The 21,782-nt window shown below is 38.7% G+C and overlaps 10 protein-coding genes and 1 pseudogene across 11 annotated transcripts; 5 read left to right on the top strand and 6 right to left on the bottom strand. All coding sequences in view use genetic code 12, as the record gives it.

The window, feature by feature from the left end:
- Positions 1-85: 85 nt before the first annotated feature.
- On the top strand, positions 86-1,079 carry YUH2 (Yuh2p; the record flags this gene model as incomplete). The annotated part of the gene is made up of 2 exons (XM_036810912.1): positions 86-124; positions 177-1,079. 2 exons carry the CDS (start codon positions 86-88, stop codon positions 1,077-1,079), a joined length of 942 nt encoding a protein of 313 aa, XP_036663235.1.
- Positions 1,080-1,094: 15 nt separating this feature from the next.
- CPAR2_100890 (uncharacterized protein) lies at positions 1,095-2,159 on the bottom strand (the record flags this gene model as incomplete). Its single annotated transcript, XM_036810901.1, has 1 exon — positions 1,095-2,159. The coding sequence occupies one exon, from the start codon at positions 2,157-2,159 to the stop codon at positions 1,095-1,097; it is 1,065 nt and encodes a 354-aa protein (XP_036663234.1).
- Positions 2,160-2,476: 317 nt separating this feature from the next.
- CPAR2_100880 (uncharacterized protein) lies at positions 2,477-4,117 on the top strand (the record flags this gene model as incomplete). The annotated part of the gene is made up of 1 exon (XM_036810890.1): positions 2,477-4,117. One exon carries the CDS (start codon positions 2,477-2,479, stop codon positions 4,115-4,117), a length of 1,641 nt encoding a protein of 546 aa, XP_036663233.1.
- A 570-nt stretch (positions 4,118-4,687) lies between these two features.
- SFC1 (Sfc1p) lies at positions 4,688-5,644 on the bottom strand (the record flags this gene model as incomplete). The annotated part of the gene is made up of 1 exon (XM_036810879.1): positions 4,688-5,644. One exon carries the CDS (start codon positions 5,642-5,644, stop codon positions 4,688-4,690), a length of 957 nt encoding a protein of 318 aa, XP_036663232.1.
- A 3,032-nt stretch (positions 5,645-8,676) lies between these two features.
- On the top strand, positions 8,677-9,335 carry CPAR2_100860 (annotated as a pseudogene; the record flags this gene model as incomplete). Its single annotated transcript has 1 exon — positions 8,677-9,335. A coding segment is annotated over one exon (659 nt).
- A 1,174-nt stretch (positions 9,336-10,509) lies between these two features.
- CPAR2_100850 (uncharacterized protein) lies at positions 10,510-11,367 on the bottom strand (the record flags this gene model as incomplete). Its single annotated transcript, XM_036810867.1, has 1 exon — positions 10,510-11,367. One exon carries the CDS (start codon positions 11,365-11,367, stop codon positions 10,510-10,512), a length of 858 nt encoding a protein of 285 aa, XP_036663231.1.
- Positions 11,368-11,734: 367 nt separating this feature from the next.
- Positions 11,735-12,511, bottom strand: CPAR2_100840 (uncharacterized protein; the record flags this gene model as incomplete). Its single annotated transcript, XM_036810856.1, has 1 exon — positions 11,735-12,511. The coding sequence occupies one exon, from the start codon at positions 12,509-12,511 to the stop codon at positions 11,735-11,737; it is 777 nt and encodes a 258-aa protein (XP_036663230.1).
- An 879-nt stretch (positions 12,512-13,390) lies between these two features.
- Positions 13,391-14,107, bottom strand: CPAR2_100830 (uncharacterized protein; the record flags this gene model as incomplete). Its single annotated transcript, XM_036810845.1, has 1 exon — positions 13,391-14,107. One exon carries the CDS (start codon positions 14,105-14,107, stop codon positions 13,391-13,393), a length of 717 nt encoding a protein of 238 aa, XP_036663229.1.
- A 516-nt stretch (positions 14,108-14,623) lies between these two features.
- CAR1 (arginase) lies at positions 14,624-15,574 on the bottom strand (the record flags this gene model as incomplete). Its single annotated transcript, XM_036810834.1, has 1 exon — positions 14,624-15,574. One exon carries the CDS (start codon positions 15,572-15,574, stop codon positions 14,624-14,626), a length of 951 nt encoding a protein of 316 aa, XP_036663228.1.
- A 975-nt stretch (positions 15,575-16,549) lies between these two features.
- On the top strand, positions 16,550-20,053 carry GDE1 (glycerophosphocholine phosphodiesterase; the record flags this gene model as incomplete). Its single annotated transcript, XM_036810823.1, has 1 exon — positions 16,550-20,053. The coding sequence occupies one exon, from the start codon at positions 16,550-16,552 to the stop codon at positions 20,051-20,053; it is 3,504 nt and encodes a 1,167-aa protein (XP_036663227.1).
- A 100-nt stretch (positions 20,054-20,153) lies between these two features.
- On the top strand, positions 20,154-21,437 carry TIP41 (Tip41p; the record flags this gene model as incomplete). Its single annotated transcript, XM_036810812.1, has 1 exon — positions 20,154-21,437. The coding sequence occupies one exon, from the start codon at positions 20,154-20,156 to the stop codon at positions 21,435-21,437; it is 1,284 nt and encodes a 427-aa protein (XP_036663226.1).
- Positions 21,438-21,782: the final 345 nt, after the last annotated feature.

The following is a 21,782-nucleotide window of genomic DNA, read 5'->3' as shown; positions in this document are numbered from 1 at the left end:
CGTTAGAAGGAACGATTCGTTCACCATTTTAATTTTTTTCAAACAATCTAGACTTATTACAGCGCCAAAACAAACACCTTTTAAAATGTCTGACAGCGGATGGAATACTATCGATTCCGATGCGGTATGCTTGATACTACAATAGTCATCTTAATAACATATACTAACGCAACTAGGGCGTGTTTACCGAACTTGTTGAGAAATTGGGTGTGGCAAATGTCGAGATCAATGACTTATACTCCATCGATTCGGAAACGTTACGAGCATTGCAACCCATTTACGGAGTAATATTTTTATTCAAGTACGGGAGAAAGGACAGAGAACATGCAAGTTTGAATAAGCCCATAACAGGCGAGTACGATGCCGATTATCAGGATCAGGGGCTCTTTTTTGCCAATCAAGTTATTCAAAATGCATGTGCTACGCAAGCAGTGCTTAATGTGTTGTTCAACGTTGAAGATGTAGACTTAGGCGAGGAATTAAACAATTTTAAACTGTTTGTCACTGGGTTTGATTCAGAAATGATTGGCGAAACATTATCCAACAGTGAACTTGTTCGATCTATACACAATTCTTTCCTGACACCTTCACTAATTGCTCAAGAAGATAAACCGCCACCACAAGATTACGATGATAAAGACGATGGCTTGTTTCATTTTGTTGGGTATGTGATGAAGAATGGCCAGATATATGAGTTAGATGGGTTGAAGCAGTATCCGATCAAGCATGGTGAATGCAATAGCCAAGGTGAATTTATTGACAAATTACCTGGAATTTTGCAAGATAGAATCAACGCATATGACGCAAGCGAACTAAGGTTCTCACTTTTGGCAATAACGAACAACAAGTTAGAGCAAGCACAAGCCACTGGTGATGAGGTGGAAATTGCCAACCAGTTGAATAAACGAGAACTATGGCAACGCGAAAATGAATTGAGAAAGCATGACTACACTGGGTTGATTGTACAGTTGTTGAAAAATATAAGTAAAGAAAAACCGGACCACGAATGGGAAGCTTTACTACAAAAGGGTAGAAACAAGACGCAACAAATGATTGCCGAGTCAATAAAGAGAAAGTAAAGCGTGTCTAATTTTCTATACATCGTCATAGCTACCACCAAATGAAAACAACCCATGTCCGCCACTATGTCTTGAGAAGTAATCAAAGTCAATACTAGTAAGACATGACAAAATGACTGCTCTTTGATCTATTGTAACACCACTGGAACTAATATCGCCATAGTAACTTTCCATCCCTTGGAAACTTTGTGGATCGAATCTCGCGATATAAACACCGGTATCGGTAAACATTTCTCTACCCAAACCAACCCAGTTTCTATCAATGCTGGCAATAACTTTACCATGTTCATTCTTGATTGGGAAATCAAACGACAAAAATGGCGCATCAATATCTCCAAATTGCTCATAATCATCAGTCTTTTCATCCTCCAATTTAAACAAATTATATTTCCGTCTCCATAAATGCCATCTTTGTACACTTTCTCCAACTATTTCATACATGATTTCATTGTTGTGATCATATCCGGGCAACAATGCCTTAATATGAGAGTTTATAAATGAAAATGGACGCTTGATACTTAGGGCCAACTCTCCTTGCATGTTAAAAACATCAATATCAAAAGGACGATGCAATCGAAAAAATTGACGTCCTAAAGTCCGACCAAAACCGATATCCTTTTCCCTCATAAAACCAATTGGTTGCCCACTAGAATTCATAATTGTATAGTTGTTAGCTTGTTCAAAGCCAATAAACAAATTCATAAACTCAATTTGTCTTTCAATCACCAAAGTAGGCTCTGATAAGATATCGTATATAGGATCTTGAGGAGTTATTATCCCATTGGTGTTGTTTGGAATGTAGAATTGCGATTGATGAGATGGGAAATCATCCCGAGCAGTATATGGCGATGAACTTTGGTCAAAAGAACCTCTTTCTTTAGCACGTTCTTGTGCTTCCCTAAATTTTTGAACTTCCTCGGGCGTTATTTCCTTGGTGACTCTAGTACGATTTGTGGGACTCGTTCGACTAACTGAGAACCGAGGTAGCTGCAATTTGGTTGAAGTATGGAGGTGTGATTGACGAAGCCATTGCGAGCGCAATTGCCGAGTAACGTGACTTCCAATGTTGACTCCACTCATATTGCCTCTGTACAGTCGGATTAGTAAGTCTTGAAGGTCAAAAGGACAATGGAAGGTTGTAATCAATGAAGTATCCTGTTTTGATAAATTGCTTTGCTAAATGGCGAATGGTAGGTTCTAGATCAAATATTAAATGTCACTTTTTCTTTGTCGCGGAATAAAAAAAATGACACACAGATGGGAGTGCAATCAATAATGGTAGCGAAAAATTTTCTTTCTCTTCCAAAATGCAAAGTCACAACAAAAGATCTCACAACTACCATTTGAAGAAGAGAACTACCATAAGACAGTTTTACACACCGGTAATTTATACAAACATGACGTTAGCTTCAAAAAGACGTGAATTGAGAGCTTCCTTAAGGGAACAAATTAGACAACCTGGAAACGACGACGAAGAGGCTATCAATCAACAAATTGACGACGAGCTTAATAAGCAATTACATCAAGATGCAAATACTCATGGCGCAACTACCAATCATGAACTGGATGCTACCAAAATCAAATTAGAATATGATGAACAAGATGATGATGATGATGGACGTCAACATAATGCCGATGGTGGTGATATCGATGATGGCGACGATAGTGATAGGGATGGCGATTTTGCCCCTGGTGCTGAAGAAGACAATGAGGAGGAAGAGTATTATGAAGTTGGCGATGATGAGTATGATGGCACATCGGGGAAACGTGGTAGAAGAGCTAGCAACCACACCAACAAGAGAGCCAAACCCGAAGGCGAATTGGAAGTTAGCCCTGGTGGGGTACGTCCTCAAACAAGAACTATTTTCAAAGACATTGATAATCCAAACTCTTTGAATTGTGAAATTTGCAATCAAGAATTCAGAAACGTTATTGACAAGAGAAACCACAGAAGAACCCATTCCCAGCCTAAAAAGTATGAATGTGCTACATGTGGTAAAAGATTTAGTCAAAAGGCTAATTTGACTATACATGAAACTCATGTTCATCATGATTTAGTTGTTGATGAAGCTTTGAAAGATGCTGCTGCTGCCGCCGCCGCTGCTGCGGCTATTGTTGCGCACGCAGAGAATGCGTCATCTAATGCTGACAACTCCGGTCATAATCAAGATTTCGATGAAGAGGCTAATGCTGATCACAGACATTTGTTGCAACACCACCACCACCAACAACAACAACAACAGCAGCTTGATTTGGCACAGCAACATGCTCGTCAACAACAAGAGCAGTTACAGCAGTTGGCGCAACATCGTCACCAACAACAACACCAACAAAATCACCAGTTTGAATCACATGTGGTTGATGATAATGTCAATGTCTTTGCTGGCGGTAGTGACCCAACAAGACAACCACCACATGTTGATTTGAAAGACGTTCGAGTACACCATTGCAATGCATTTAAATGTGGTAAAGGATTTATTTCCTACGAAAAGTTGATGGAACATATCGAAAATGAACACCAAGGCAGAACTGGTGAACAGAATAGTGGAGCTCCTATTTTCGATCCAAATGATCCTAACGGAGCAGCACAAGCTGCCGTACTAGCAGCTGCTACTGCAAATGCTCACGCCCATGGTCATGTTCAGCACCCGGAACATCAATCATCAGCAACAACACCAACACCAACACCAACACCGGCAACATCAAGAGTTGTACCTCGTGCTGGACCAAGAAGAAAACGCGATCCTGCATTACAACAAGCTAAAACCCACCAATGTACATATGAAGGATGCAACAAGGCGTTTGCCAAAGTTTCCGATTTAACCAGACACATTAGAATCCATACTGGTGAACGTCCGTACGTTTGTCAACATTGTGGAGCCTCATTCAACCAAAGGTATAGACTAACTACACATGTGAGAATCCATACTGGTGAAAAGCCCTTTAGTTGTAAATATTGTGGAAAGACTTTTGCCAGAGGTGATGCGGTGCAATCACACATTTTTTCGATACACAGAGCAAAAGGTGAAGCTTTTTGAAAAATTTGAGGTGGCCAATTAATGTGCATGGTATTAAATTGAGTTTTGGATGTTGGAGGGGGGGGGGGGGGGGGGGGGCATTGTTTAGTTTTGATAGTTCTTTTAGTGTATTTATTATGTCCAGTAACACGGTGTCAATCTAGTTTCATCTCATTTACGCGTGTAAAATCTGGGGTGCATGTATGAGCCACTTAAATATTTTTGCTAATTTGCTATTTACCTCCTGTACCCAGGCATTCCCATCGATCTCATCTCCCATAACGTGCTAATCGCCTTTGATTGGGGTCCACATACGTGGTATATCACTTCCAGTGGGTGGCCCTTATTGATTCGCTTCCGAACTCGGCACCATTTTCACCTCAACTTTGTGATTTCTTCTCTTTTTTCCTCGGTTCAGCGGATGCTTTGAAGAATTTTGGAAATTGACTCGAAACTGCCAGATCATAAAACATGGGGGGAGTCACATCACAGGCTCACAACACTACATTTCATTCTTCAATAGTGTACAATCTTTTAATTTTTATTCAATTCGATATACAAATTTCTATCACACCTTCACCTCTTCCCCAACTAGTTCAATTTCTTTTGTTCTTTGTTACCTGTCAAAGAAACTGAGTCTTTAGTCAACAACTCTTTAACGAATTCGTAAACGGTAAAAGTAACAGCTTGACCTGGAGCAACTCTCATAATTCTTGGAGTGATACCTTTATACAATGCAGCAGCACCTTCTTCTTTAATCAATTGTTTACCGATCTTGATGATTCTCACCCATCCACTTTCATTACTAGCATAACTTGATTTTTGCAATCTAGTCTTTATAGTATCCAAAGGAGCATTAGATAATGGACCCAAAGCACCAGAAATCAAACCAATTCCAGATGTTTGCCACGATGGCAACATTTCAGTATGCTGTTTCTTTTGCAAGTATTCTTTCAATTTAGAGTAAACAGTGAAATTGACACCTTGGTTAGTAGCTTGTCTAGCACAGGTTAATGAAACACCACGGTATAAGGTCTTAAAACCTTCTTCTTTCACAATAAGATAAGCAGCATGTGGAGCATTTCTATATTTTGGAATATCAAGAGGATCCTTCATCGAGTGGTGTTGGGCTTGTAATCTGATTTTAACAACTTCCATAGGATTAACCACCATAATAGATTCAGTTATACCAGCACCAACACCAGCAAGGAATGTTTGACCTGCAGTGATTTTACCATCCTTGTCATAAAAGAATGAACGATAAAATTCATATGATGAAAATCTAATGGCCATTTTGGGGACAATACCAATAACAACTGCACCCAAACCTTTGTATAGCGAAAGAAAACCTTCTTTTTGGACAATATTGATACCAGTTTTGATGAATCCTGGTGGTTTTTGACCTGATTTTCTATACAATTGCATTCTCACTTTGATTGTATCCAAAGGGTGACAACATAACGCTTCGAATAAACCGGCAACACCACCAGCAACGAAATCAGTTGCTCCTCTCTTCGTTTGTTTCTTTACTTCAGTAGATGCGGCCATTGTAAATGATTAGGGCGAGATTCTTTTTTTACCTTGAAAATGGAATAAATCACGCCTGATGATTTGAAATAAATAAGGATGGAATATGTAAATAATTCAAAAAATGTTGATCCCTTGTCCTCTTATTGTTATAAAAGATGGGGATTGAGAGAATATATAGTGGAAAATGAAACTTTTTTTATATCGGTTATTTTCAAATCTATTTATATTAGTTTACCCGGGGGGAAGAAATCAAACAAAAAAAAAAAAAAGAAAAAGGTAACCTAATTTCTGATCGAATGGTTTTCTATTCACAGTACAAGTAGTATGAAAGAGTGTGAAAAAAAAAAATATAATACTACACTCTTTGTGTAAAGACCAACCATAGTCTGGGGAAGAAGAAAAAAAAAACAAAAATGTTGACGCATTCTACACGACTTCTCTTTGTTCGAGGAAGAATACTTTTAGTGGCGCACCGGTGGTGTACATCCGTACCTCCGGGTCGACAATACAATACGGAAGCTTTCGACGCAACAGCTTTTTCTTTTCAAACACAGTGATCGGTAGACCAATTATTGAAAATGGGCAAAGGTTTGTTGGTTGATGTGAGAGTGTGAAGGATATAGGGTAAATGTACCTCTATAGAGACTATGCAATGGACTGAGTAATACTATTTTTTTGTGGGGGAACTTCACACAAAAGTACTGAGAGTTGACTCATGACTACTTTTTCCGGAAGTTTGGCTGTGAGATAAATATTTACCGAGAACCAATCAAAAGTTGTTATTGACCAATAATTATTATTCCGTGCAATTATCAAAATCAATATACACTATATAGTACAGTGTTTTCAGGATGAACATCAGGCCCCTATTATCAAAATATCGTTTCTTCGGCTTGTTTTCATATCGCACTTGGGGCCAACAATAATTCGTACTTGCTACAACCATAATTGTAATTTGAGCGACAAGCTGAAATCGATGACTACTTACCTCTTCATTTGCTTACTGATTTAGCAAAATACCATAAAACAGAAAGATTACGTCCTTCTCCTCCTGAAGATGATTCAGAAAATGACACTGGAGGAGATAACGATGGGAATCTCAACAATGAGATAAAAAAAGAAGGTAGTGGTCTTACTTATCGTACTTATTCGGTTAAAGACAAAGAAGACTTTTTTGATCTTTGGTGTGAGAAACCTTCATTTTTCTGTAGCTTCATTGGCCAAGCAGGTGGGAGTGAAACCAGGAAATGCCCAAAGGTGGATGAAAGAGTTCAAGGTAGCCGGCGAAGAGGAATTATCACTTGTTAAATCTAGAGGCAAGGTTTCGAAACCTAAATTAAATGATAATCATAAAGACTTTTTGAAGGACTATGTGGATGAGAATTCATCATCAAACTAAGTTGAAATTATGGAACTGTTGTCTGATTTCTTCATGGGATTAAGAGCCAGTAAAACCTCTTTGTATACCTTCTTAAAAAATGTACGTGCTCTTTCGTCTAAGATTGCACGCAAAGATAGTGTTAAAAAGAACTCAGTCAAGAAAATAAAGCATAGGTTTGAATTCGTATCAAATGTTCTCTCTTGTGATATCGATTACTGCCCTAATTGTGTTTTCATTGACGAAGCTGGATTCAACATAAACATGAAAAGATCAGGTGGTTGGGCTCCTGGGGAAAAACTCCAGTTATCAAAACATTTATAACAAGGGCCGAGAACAGAACCAATTGAGGTGGCCATTTGCTTTCAGGGAGTTGTTCAATTGAGCTTGAGGAAGCCTAAACCCCCGTTGCAAAATAAAAAGTGTAAGCTTTCCGAAGAAGGAGCAGAAGATAATTCTAAGGAGCTATTACAGGTCACTATAAATAGTTTCCTTACAGTGAGTTGTTTAAACTTCCTGTTCTTATTTGATTGAAATAATCTTCGAACCCCAATGTTATTCTGCTTTGTGCACGTTTGCACAATGCTTCTGCCGTCACGGTTTTATGGTCATATACTTCTGTGATAGACACTACTTCCCACTAACCAATTGTCTTTATTTTCAAATTGTAGCTATCAAAATTATTCTTCTTGATGTAACGTTGGCCTAATTCACCAATTATAGCCACTTTCGTATTATCACTGGAATTTATTGCACATATGTATCTGTCTTTAGCTACTTTCCAGACACATGATTTAGTATCCAAATAGCATACTTCATCGTAAGATTTAAATTTGATATATACTTCACCATCTGAGGGTCCAAAAGTGTACAACTTTTAAAGTTGAATGTAGTTATATTGGGATATACGTTAACTTCTTCCACGTATTTAGGCTCATAGCTTTTAAACCATTCTTCGATGTTGGTATCACGCATAGCTTCATGTAATATATAAAGTTGTAACGAATGACATTGACTGTCGTAGTGATAAAAGACATCAAGTGGGAAATAAAAGTTATATATAGTGAAGGAATAGAAGCCCCGATAAACCGGGATTAAGTTTCTCCTGCACATTGACAATACTAGTTAAAAATAACTGGAATATCTATTTTAGATAAACCACATAACATTTGCTATCATTTATTTCTCATATGTGGTGGTGCTGTTCCAATAATGGCCATTTTTTGACTTATCAATGATTTCGGCTATATTTTTGCACACGAAGACAAAAAAAACCTAAATTAGTATTTATCTGTTTAACAATCAATTTTCCTGTGACATGATAGTCGCCTTTTGTCCACATCAACCTCTGATTGTTAGTAAAAAGTCAAACCGATTGGTTGATGAGTGGTGCACTTTATCCGGCAATATCAATCCTGCACAAGTGTTGTACAAGAAACGAAGAATGATCCTCAACAGATAGTTGGATTCAACATACGAACCAAAGAGAATAAGTGTTAAAGGACATGGCAATAAAATGGTTACGTATAACATGGGGAGGAAAAAGTTGTCATTGGAGTTGGTGACAAGTACAGCTTCATCCATAATACTCGAACTGGAGAATTGATGGAAGTTTTAGAAGGACATGAAGGAGGCATTTGGTCCATGAAGCACTACGGAAATACATTGGCTACTGACTCCACTGATATATCAGTTCGAAATTGGAATATGACCACTGGAAAGTGTACACACATCTTTCGTGGTCATACGTCCACCGTCAGGTGTCTCGACATAATCGTACCATCCGTAATTGGTAAAGGTTTAAAAGGTGAAGACATTGTTTTCCCTAAATCTCCACTCTTGGTCACTGGATCCCGAGACCGTGACGTACGTGTATAGAGGTTTCCCGTTCATGAAGACGTGAAAATCGATAAAGTCACATTCGACAGTGGAGATGGTGAAAATCCCTAATTTGATAGCAGTTCTCAAAGGACATACTCAGGGTGTGCGCTCTGTATCTGTATATGGATACATCGTCATTTCAGGCTCTTATGATGGAAGTGTACGAGTGTGTGACTTACTCGACAATGGCGAATGCAAGCACATTTTGAAAGGCAATCAAGATTGGGTATACTCGACCGTGATAGATTACAACAGAAAAGTTTGTTTTTCAGGATCTTTGGATTTGACTATAAACATGTGGAACTTTGAAACTGGTAAGTTGTTGAAAGTGTTACAAGGGCATTGGAAACAAGTTGGTTTATTAGAGCTAGTGGATGGAGCTCTGGTCTCAGGTGCTGCTGATGCAACACTAAGAATTTGGGATCCGGTAATTGGCAATCTCAGATGTAGGTAAATAAGCCACGCAGCAGCTATATTATGTTTCGAGCATGATGGATTGAAAGTGGTGAGTGGAAGTGAGAAACAGCTCAAGGTATGGAGAATTTTCGGGTGGGGATTTTGCTCGGAATTTATTGGACGATATAACTGGTGTTTGGAATCTAAGTATCGACTATAAAAGATACATTGCTGTGGTACGAAGAGCCGATGATGCTGGGGAAGAGCAAAATTTCATTGAAGTATTGGACTTTAGTGAACCTCCAATTTTGCATAATTTATGTGAATGCACAAATGAATGCATATTTCCATTTTTATACACAGGATTCGAGCTGCAAAAGTATATGATCGCTGTACAACTCCAACTGCTGGTTCCAGCTACACCATGAAATCAGCATCTTGGAACGAAAATGATTCAGATTCCAGATAATAATCAATGACAATTTCTAGCATTTCAATCAATGAAATAATGTAATTGCCAATTGCACGTGAATATGCAAAATTACTTGTAAGACGACGACTACCACCAGCACAGCCACAACCAATGTAACCGCCAGCACTTCCAGAACTGCTTGAGAGGTTGGTATTGTAGCTGTCATATGATACGACATAGGGATTATTATAGCTGATCGGTTTAATGATTCTTAAAAACTCGAGATATTTGCGTAAATGTACATTCAAGACTCGTGAAATTTTGCCACCAATGTTTTGTTTCAAAACTTCGTGGCTACAGAAGGTTGTAGTTAGTATGTAGATGTGAGCTCCTATATTGCTTTACTCGACATACGACTCTTGCATTATTTCAATATCGAGGATTTGACATTTGAATAAATCATCGAGAAGGCGTAACAAAATATGAATTTCGTGGTAGAGACTAATTATATGAGTGTGGGTGTACTTGCTTTTCAAAAACTTTGATTGGTAAACTTCGTGTGCAAATGAAGTTGGCTTGCTTTTCGATAGCTGATGGAATGAATGACTCTTAGCTAGCATTTGGTGGTTTGTGAAGTGGTGTAGTTATAAATGATTATTTCCTTACTTTTTTCTTTGGTTTTGCACCCAATTTTATGACGCAGAGGAAAAAATCAAACTAAGCTACAGTGACGCAACGAACACTGAAGTACATTATTAAAAAACAATATCAAATATTAATTTACTTAAAGACGCACTCCCTACATACCTCTTCTCATCAAGAAGTCTTTTCGGTTGCAGTTGAGCCTGGAATATCACCAGTGGTTCCTGAACCTGCAACAGTTTGCTTCTGTTTTTCTTGTTCTTCTTTCTTAATCTTGGCTAATCTAACAGCTTCCTCATGGACATCTTTCACATCGCCAACAAGACTTTGATAGTACTTGTGGATCGTCTTGCCCAAAGGTGAGTTGACGGCGTTGTCAAAATACTTTTGCAATCCGGAACTAGCAAACGAAGATTGTGCTTTTTGCAATTGTTGATTCACTGTGGAATCCGGGTCTTGTGAATGGACATACTTCTTGTCCAATGAGGTGATAAACGATTGGAATCTTTGAGATACACCATTCTTTTTATCAAATTCCAATCCACGTTCGATAATTGGGTCCGACAACACGTATCCATCGGCCAACAATTGAGCCAAGATGGCATACTTTGGCTTCTCTTCTTGCTCGACATCATCATATGTTTGGTCACCAGTTCTGATTGCATCGCCTTCGGCTCCACCACCAGTGGCAGTTCCACCTGCACCGACTGCACCACTCAATGTATCCTTGATATCGCCTTTTTGTTGCTGTTGCTCAGCAGCAGCACCACCTTGCTGAGGAGACAATCCTTTTGCACCATCAGTAATCTCCAAATCTTCCTCAACCTTGATGAACGAATTTTCCAATTCTGCGTCATTCAATAACAATGCAGTTGACACTGCCTTTGGTGAAGCAAATACAACTTGGTATTTCTTGGTCTTGCCATTGTCCTCAAGGGGAACCAAGTCAGATACTTTGCCACAAAAGGAAAAGAATTCGGATACTTTGGCTGGAGAAGTTTGCGAAGGGATATTGGAAGCTATAACTGACATTTCTTGTGGGTGTTTGAGTTATGTTGATGGCGTGTCAATTGGTTTGAAAGAAAGAGTTTTGTTGAAGTTTCAATTTCAACAGCAAACTGTCTATTTTATATGAAGATGACGCCCCGAGACAGTGTGCGGCTTAGCCACACATTGAAATGCACTTTTGTGTAATGAAATATTATCACAGGACATTGTTAGGTTGCTATTTCCTGTGACAACTACATACGTGTCAATGCTTATGATCATACACTACAGTCGATGATCAACCTCTCAACAGAGACCGCGAGACCGCGAGACCGCGAGACCGCTTGATTTGTCATTGCCGCTTTATACATGTGATATATCTATTCTCTTGGTACAAGCTCCAACGCAAGACTCAATTACTCATTATACCTCTTCCTGTGTTTTGCTCATTATACTGGGCTAGCTTCATTGCTTCACTACGAATGTCGCTGACATCGTTGTTATCAAGAGTCTTGTAAAAAGAGCTAACCCTGGCATCGAACGGAGAATCATTTGCACCTGCATCTGCAACCCCATCAAAGTATTTTTTCAACTGGTCATTTTCAAAAGCTCTCTTGTGTTCACCTTTCAAATTGTAGTTGTTCAATGAATCAATGAAATTTTGAAACTGGGAGGGCACCCCATACCTCTTGTCGAACCTGGCCCCACGATCGATTATATCATCTGCAAGGTCATACCCACCGGCAATCATCTCTGCAAGTATGACCGTCTTTGGCTTATACTCCTGACTTATATCAGCAGTAGGTACAGACTCCTCACCTGCGCCATTACTCAGGTTGAAAACTTGTCCATATGCGTATCCCAAGGTAAACTCGATATCCTCTTTACGCAACTGTTGCATTGTGGGCTGGCCATTGTGATGACTAGCAAACCCATTCATTTCCATAGGACGTTCTTGGTACCTGCGGACATGAAGGAAGCTGCCATGTTCTAGCTCTACGTCATCCAATAACAAAGCTGTTGACACTGCTTGTGGTGACATGTATATAATTTCGTACTGACGGAGATCCTGCATTGGTTCTCTTTTCAAAGGAATTATACTGGAGATGGTGCCGGCATATTGAAACAAGCGTCTAAGTTGACCAGTAGTGACACTAGGTGGGACTTCAGAAACAACAATAGATGACATTGCAAGTGGTGTGAGTTGGTGGAGACAGGCGTGTGTCTGAATCAACAACGTAACGATTATCCTGCATTTATATATCGTTTGATGTAGTAAATCGTAAGTTCTTTGATGCAACTGATGTCTTAGGTTCATTTTTAGGTTTGTGTTGCATAATTATTTTTCTACACTGATCTTCCGATATGGGGAACTACAGTGAGAGGGAATTGCTGATTCTCATTGGTGCAGATGAGAGATAAGTAATGGTGCAGTATTATTGAGTAGACACAGAATCAAGACCCGTATGCTGCTTCACAACCACGAGGACAATAGACCCATGCACAAAAACGGCGTGGTTTCCTTTTGTTGAGGCCCAGGTAACAATGGTGGGGGTCCAATACTGGCATAGCTCATCGTCTCTCAAACGTTTTATGCTTTCTTGGTTGGATCTGTTTGACAATCCGATGTTCGCTAATGCTCAATATGCACACCACGACAAGAAAACCATGACTTCCAGAGAATTAAGATGTCGTCAATAAGCTTTTAGGGAGTTAAGAGTAACATTAAAGGGCATTGTGCTCTCTTGTGTTCTTAGTAGATCAAATAGATAAAAAATAAAAAATAGCACACGAAACCTTTTGCATCACACACAAAAACAAAAACATCCGAAATCTTTACTGTAACTGCCTAAAAAGAGGCACTCAAGAAAGCCGTCAATCACTTGTTGTAATCGTGAGTTATGATTTGTCCTCGTTACAAAGTTTGCAACAAAACCCCTTTTAGGGCGTTCCTTTCATTACACCCTCACGACTCATTTGCAACTTTACAATTGACTACGACGCCACTAAAGCACAAGAGAATCTTCAATTCAATCAAGCTAAAATTATAAACTAACCCCCTTAAACTTTAAGCTTTTGATTGTTGTCTCTCTTTAGCCAACTTCTTTGCTTGATCACGAATGGCATTGACGTCATTGGCAACTTTTTGATAAAATTGACTAACAGTCAAACCTCCTTTTGAATTAGCAATATCATTACTCAAATTATCAAAATACTTCTTCAAATCGGAATTTTCGTAAGCTTTACCAATCTTCTCTTCGCCTCTAATAACTGGACATTTTTCCTTATTTTCATTTAAAGATTTAATAAATTTTTGATAGTTTTCAGAAAGGCCATTTTTTTTATCCAACTCAGATGCCTTTTTAACAACATCATCAGAAAGCGTGTATCCATGAGATAAAATTTCAGCCAAGACTGCATATTTGGGTTTATCTTCTTGATGCAAATCAGCTGAGTCCTTGTGTCTAATTTGACCATATGCATTGTTCAATGTAGCTTGAATATCATCTTGTCTTTCCTTAGCAATGCCGCCTTGTTGAGGAGCCACACCAGTTCCACCATCAGTAAGCTCTAAATCTTCATCGACTCTAATGAATGTATTGTCTAACTCAGCGTCATTGAGAACCAATGCTGTGGATACGGCTTTTGGGTCCTTGAATGATACTTGGTACTTGCCTTCGCTCAATGGATTCAAGTCTGTTACTTGGCCAGCAAATGAAAAAAACTTGATAAGTTCAGCTGGCGTGACTTTATCTGGGACATTTGAAACGATAACGGAAGACATTATATATACGTATTAAATTGATGTAGCTTGTAGAGAATATCTGAATGTAAGTTGTATGAAAAGTTTGAGGAGAGTTGGGACCCTTATATATTTCAATGGAAATGGAATAGGGGATTAATAATTTACCAAGCAATCATTTAGACTGTGTGGTAGACTCTACCAACACGTCTCTAGAGAAGATTCTTCTGGATTCTATAGCAATTATAGGATTCAACATAGGTGTGTAAACTGTGTGCGCAAATTGAGGAGTTTGCAATTCACAATTTTATGTACAATGGGTTATATGATTTGTTCTTTGACATTCTTTCGCCAACAGAACACAAATACTCTTTTTGGAAGTTCCAAATCTCTGCTGCAGAAACTGGCCCCTGTTCTCAGATGGCATTCAATGACTCGAGGTTTATTTCTGCAATGACACCGCTTTTCTAAAGTGTTGCGTCTCAAAGAGTAATGCAGGACCTCTATTTTCAAATACATGTACTCTATTACACCTTCCTCTATACTCTAATATAATCCTTATAGTAATGTTTGCCCTAAAGCACATCTACCAATGGCACAAGCAGCACTAACAGTATCCAACACATGCTCTTCAGTTTCAGCCAACATTGGATTAGTTTCAACGATATCTAAACTTTGCAATAATCCCAGTTGGGCAATCTCTTCAGCTACAAACAAACCTTCCCTTAAACTTAAACCACCTTCGACTCTGGTACCTGTTGCTGGTACAAATGAGGGATCAATAGCATCAACATCATAAGACAAGTGGATAGGGCAATCACGATTTGGATTGACTTTATCTAAAGCCATTTCAACAACCTTACCAATACCATATTTGTCAATGTGATACATTGAAAAAGCAGCAATATTGTGTTCACGTAAAATCTTCTTTTCACCTTCATCGACATCTCTCAATCCAATGTAAACCAATTTATTTGATTTTAATAAGCGTGGTACCCAACTGTATTCTGGGGGGTATGTGTCTTCGTCAATTCCCATAAGGAAACTCAATGGACATCCATGCAAGTTACCAGAGTCGGATGTTTTGGGACTGTTGATATCTGCATGTGCGTCAACCCAAACAACACAAGTATCGGGGTTATGCGCCAAGCTGGCACCAACGGTGGCAGTTCCAATAGAGTGATCTCCACCAACAACCAAGGGTAATTTGCCTTCACTCAAACTTTTTTTACTAGCATCAAAAATTAATTGACAGCATTTACTAACAATAGCAGCATTCTTGACTCCATATTCATCTTTGATGTTTGATTTTTTTTCTTCAAGTGAAACTTTTTCAAGAGGATTTTCCACCGTAGTTTTCCATCCAAGTGAATCAATTTGTTTTTGGAAACCAGCATTCAAGATGTATTCTGGGCCTAATTCAACACCACCTTTTGGTTGACCTCCTGAAAATGGAGCTGTTATTATCGTGGCTTTTTTATTTGGATGAAATTTGTACTCGATAGACATTTTGAATATATGGATATGTTGAAAAGAAGATGAAAGATGGATATCAAAAAGATGGGGGAAGATGTTGGTTTATATTTATAGATGTGCCATGAATGGAGGTTTTTGATAATAACAGATACAGATCTGTCCATTAATGGCAATTCAGTGCGGTGGCCAAGTATCACTCAAAATGGAGGAAAGAAAAAAAGCCTAAGAACATTTTTTTTTTGATAGGCAAAATGTACCATTTGTCTTTAAACGACAGTTGGGAGCGAAACATCGGTGTCCAGGCGTTGACTACTCTTCCAAGAAGAACAAGAAGAACAAGAATAACAAGAAGAAGAGAGAAGAAAGAACTATACCCCACGTTGTATTTAATGTACGCAACTGAATAGTTTAGTTGATTACAGAGAGGGGGATGTATGCGCACACCATAGTTTGCCATTTCACTTAAATAGGCATCTGAATGCGACAGTGTCACGCATTGTGGAATGGTTTCGAAAGTCAAAGGACTAAGGATTGACACACTTTATCAGCTTGGGCATGCTAGTGGATTACTGTGTGTCTCTTTTCTTTCTATTGAATACACAACATGGATTGCAGTTGTGGGAGATACATTTTGGGATGGGTCTCTTGTTGGCTATGAGAGATTGGTACTGATGCATACGTCATACAAATTTATAGTAAGCATCCTGCATATAATAATTATGTGTCTTAGATTAGAGACAACAACAACAACAACAAAGAAGACGAGAGAGAGATGCCCACGTTTTTCCACACTCTGACTGCGAAACTTATTTTTGAGGTTTATTACACGTCAACATACAGTTATATACACAACACAACTTACAAATACATACTCATTTACACTAGGCAACTACGCGTTGATAGCTAATCCGGAAAGTACAAGGCTACTATACCACTACTTAATTCAAGTGCAACCAAAAAGAAATAGTCACTGGCCTATCGATCCTTATCTATAGACTTCCCAATACAATGAAGTTTGGGAAAACATATCTATCCCATCAGATCCCTGAGTGGTCGATCTATTACATGAACTATAAGCATTTGAAAAAAATTATCAAGTCAATCGATTCAGTCAAGGAGGAAAGTGATATTGACGATGCATCATACCCAGAATTGATCCTGGAGACTTTGAGCTCGTTCTTTTTTGAAATCGATAGAAATATCGAAAATGTGGATGAGTTCTACAATGCCAAATATAAGGAATATGAACGAAGATTGACCAAGATTATTCAAGTCTTGGGGTACAATGACAATGTAGTCACTCACAAAGTTGAAAGCCAAGAGGAATTGGATGAAATTGTCAACATATTGATCGAATTGAGAATGTTGTTTCGTAACTTGAAATGGTTCGGTGAGTTGAATCATCGGGGATTCATCAAGATTTTGAAAAAATTGGACAAGAAATTGTCATCGATTTTGAATGATGGGCAGGTTAGCGAGATTGATGTATCACGTAATAACAAGGAAGCGTATTTGACAACGAGAATTGATGCATTACCGTTTGCCAATGAAACTGAAGTGGCCAATAACTTGGACATAATCCATCGCATTTTGTTACAGTTGGGTACTATGGGGTCAACTAGTGAAATGAAATTGGAAACTTTAAAGATTGAAAATAATGTGGAGTCATTTCAAAAAATTTTGGAAGATGATGATTCCAAAGCATTAGAGGAGAATATTTTGGAAAACAAGACTGAAAAATTCAACATCTCCTTATTGAATAAAGCCTCCCTTTTGAATGCTGAAAAGTGTATCAATTTGATTTGGAAACATTTGAGCAGTTTGTATGATGAAAAGGATATCAATGGAAGAAATTTCTTCCATCATAATGTTATTAGTCTTGGAAAGAATCAATTTATCAAGGAAGAACAATTGACTCCAGGAGATTCTCCGAACTGGTTAGTTGGTGGTGCTAATGGTGCTGATAACAACAACATCAACAATACGAGTGGGTTATTGCAAATTTTGAACAAACTAGATGATAAGAAGTTGTTAATTGCCAAAGACCATTATAATAGAACTCCGTTGCATTATGCCGCTCAATACGGACTTGTTCAAGTGACAAACATATTATTGGAATATTGTTCCAAGTGGGAATTAATTGATCGTGAATCATCAATTGATAATATGAAAATTTGGGGTGACCAAGAAAACTTGACTCCTTTGCACTTGTCGATAATTGGTAAACATCCAAAAACCACTGAAGTCTTAATTAAATTTAACAGTCCAAGAAAGTTGACATGTCCCGACTTGTTGTTGTTATCAGTCAGATTAAACTCTAGCCGTATATTGAACTCTTTAATCACTGATGGTCGGATTGATATTGATTATACAGATGAAAACCACAAGAACGAATCCGCATTGTACATTGCTTCCAAAATGAATTTACCAAACTTGGTTGAATTCTTGCTCGAGTCAAACGCCAATACAGAAATTGGTGAACAAGTATTTGGATGGACCCCAATTTTCATTGCTGCATGCGAAGGATATAGTGAGATTGTGAAACTACTCAAGGAATTTGATGCTAATTACGACATTGTTGATAATTCCGGTTGGTTACCAATGGAACACGCTTGTTTAAGAGGTCATTTGAATGTAGCTGACTTGTTAGTTCCCAAGGACCCCAAGCTTTTGCTTTATGACACATACCATCCGGAAAATAACGTTACTCGTATCCCCAGTGAGGCAGCTAGTCCTGTATTGCGGGCAAAAGATGATGGTGGAGCTCTCCCTACTAGTATTGACAGATTACCCGAAGCTCACAAACACGCTGTAAATGAGTTTTACAAACAGTTGAAGAATAACTCTTCAGGTAATATATCTCGCTCAACTTCACCAAAAAGGAAGAAACGAGTCAAAGCGGTGAAATCATTTGGTCATCGATTTCTTGGTGAAGATGAAAGTTTGATTTTGGTTACTTTAGGAACCACTGATTTACGTGATGATCGAACTCCAGTTGAATTAAACAAGATTTCATTGGCGAAATCGTTTGCCACTGAATTGGATACGGCATTGTCATTGTCAATCACTTGTCGATACAAGTCAACCAATCAACAAGTGGAACCACCAGTTGTGATTGATTTACCTTTGGAAGATTACCATGGAAGTGCCACTGATCCCGTTTCGTTCAAGCTTACCAATAATGTCTCCATTGATGATGTCATTATTACCTTCGATTTGATTCCTACGTATCAAGTTCACAAAAAGGTATTGGGTAGAGCTATTGCTCTTTTGAAAGATGCATATACTAAAGTTGGTCCGCACTTGAGGTCTTTAAACAACAACATCACTATACCTATCTTGGAAACAACAAACTTGGACATATTGGGGCTTATTAGATTTGAATATTTGCAAATCTTGCCTTTTAAACATCATGCCATGTCAATTGCTAGATCAGATACTTATTGGAAACAATTGGTCTCCACTAGAGTCATTGGACATCGAGGTCTTGGAAAAAATGTCAGTGGCAGACAATCGCTACAATTGGGTGAAAATACCGTTGAATCATTTATTGCCGCTTCATCCTTGGGTGCTTCATATGTTGAATTTGATGTGCAATTGACTAAGGATTTTGTGCCTGTCGTGTACCATGATTTTACCGTTGCCGAACTGGGTGTCGATATCCCCATGCACTTGTTAACTTTGGAACAATTCCTTGGTTTAAACAAGACCAATGAAAAACCTAATCGTTCAGTTGATGATGAGGTTTTGATACGGTCCAAGCCTAGAGCTAAGTCATCTTTTCAATTGAATGGCAACCACCATAATCACGATGATGTTGTTGATCGTGATTTTGCTAGTCAAATTGATGAACGAATGAAATTGACCAAGACTTGGAAAAGCAAAGGCTATAAGGGAAACGCCAGAGGCTCTTCTATTGCCTCAAATTTTGTCACCTTGAAAGATTTGTTTAAAAAGATTCCTCAGAATGTGGGTTTCAATATTGAATTGAAATACCCCATGTTAGATGAAGCTGAACAAGAAAGTATGGGTGAGCTTGCCATTGATTTGAATTTGTACTTGGACACCATATTGAAGGTTGTGTATGATGAAAATATCAATGGTCGCCACATTGTTTTTTCATCATTCCACCCCGATGTATGCCTCCTACTTTCAATGAAACAACCAACAATGCCAATTTTATTTCTAACTGAAGGCGGTACTGCGCCCATGGCTGATATTCGTGCTTCATCTTTACAAAATGCCATTAGGTTTGCCAAAAAGTGGAACTTGCTTGGAATTGTGTCGGCAGCACAAGCATTGGTCAAGACTCCACGTTTGGCTCAAGTTGTTAAACTGTCGGGGTTGGTTTGTGTAACTTATGGTGTCGAGAATAATGATCCTGAATTGGCCAAGATTCAGATGAGAGCTGGTGTTGATGCTGTTATTGTTGATAGTGTGTTGGCGGTTAGGGAAGGGTTAAGGGAGCATAATGATTCAAGAAAGGAGTTTGAAGATTCAGGTAGTGAATAGATTTAGAGGAATAGAGAGCGAGTTTATTTTGCGCGACTGGTTTTTTGTAAAGGAAAAAGAATCGAAATCACGTAATCATTCTCTACATACTACCAACATCATGAGTAAAGATAATGATGACAAGCCAACTACCCATCCACTGAACTTTGCTGTCCCAACGCAACCGCGCCGTGGTATTGATGCAGTGCATGTCAATGCAGCTAGAGAGATGGTGCAACTACATACCCGAGGTCGGGTACCTCCACAACGAGGAGGAAGAGGAGAAAAACCAATTCAACAGCACCACCAGCTGATACTACTGCCGCAACAGCAGGGAGGCAGCTCCAAGAGCTCTCATGCTCCAGTAGTTTCAGAACAGTCAAAAGCTCCCATGTCCAAACCTAAGATTAGCATACCATTGGACCATGATGGTGGTGAGTGCAAAAACCCTCAGTGTCAACACTGCGGCAGTATCATAATCCCTGCTCCACAACTGTCTTTCCCAGTACAGGATAAACCATCAATCAAAGTCAATGATTGGGAGATTTACACCATCAAGAAACCCATATTGTCATCTGCTGAATTGGATCATTTGGGTGATACCAAATTTGAGTTCCCATTACCAGAGATGATTTTCGGCAACAATTTTGTTCGAATTAAATACACTGGAGGACAAAGCGATACCGATGAGGAGTACGAAATTTGGTTTAATTCAATAGATGCATTGGATACATTAGAAGATGATTGCCATTTGAAGGTGAGTTACCATGAAGAATGGTTAAAACTGCGTCAGAACCGACACAAGAAACAAGAACGAGGTGGTGATGCCAAAACATCAACTAGTGCATGTGATGAAATGACTGATAAAGTGAGTGATTTAACCGATATGGATGCCGTGAAACCATATGATTGGACCTACTCGCCAAACTATGTGGGTCACACACGCGGGTTCAATTTTGTTACTGATGATTCTTTGGAAATCCCCATTGATCGATTAATGAAACCAGATCCGATTTTATTTTTCGATGAAATGATATTGTATGAAGATGAATTAGCTGATAATGGAATCAGTATGCTTTCAATCAAGATTAGAGTCATGCCCTGTTGTCTTTTACTATTGTGTCGGTTTTTTTTAAGGATTGATAATGTTATATTCAGGATTAGAGATTGTCGTGTGTTTGTTGATTTGAATTCAAATGAAGTGATTCGAGAGTATAAGTTGCAAGAATGTGATTATGATGAAGTATTGAAGTTAGCCGGATCGAGTGCGTCGGGTGGTGGTAGTGTTGGTGGTGGCCATGGAAGTAAAGTGAATAATGATCCAAAGAGGTTACTACGGGATCAGAATTGGGTTAGTTTGAATATACCTGTGGTTAAAAGGACTATTGAAAGGTGTATAATGTAGAAGTATACATTTGATACAGTGCATTTGCGACATCGATATTTATAGATGCGTGTCTACTCAAACTTTGTAACCTCCAGAAGAAGAGCCGCTTTGGTGAGGTTAACTTGGAGTGGTTCTCTCTCCACTAGTATCAGCATCAATTACACGTTGTACTCCTCGTAGTATATAATTTAAGGTCAGGAAAAGGTCTTCATTCGTGAGACCTGGCTTATTGCAGAACCTTTTCGCTGCGCTCGTGGGCTCGTTCATAAACTTCCTTTTGCTGGCGTTTGATTGACCGGCGTCGCTTGACGAGGAAAATGCGTGGTTTTTGTTATTTGTTGTGAGTCAACAACAGCATTGTCG

Source organism: Candida parapsilosis, contig 005569 (assembly GCF_000182765.1).
Source record: "Candida parapsilosis strain CDC317 annotated contig 005569".
Lineage (NCBI taxonomy): Eukaryota > Fungi > Ascomycota > Pichiomycetes > Serinales > Debaryomycetaceae > Lodderomyces > Lodderomyces parapsilosis.
The sequence above is the reverse complement of the archived record's forward strand: the minus strand, read 5'-3'. Positions and strand labels throughout refer to the sequence as shown.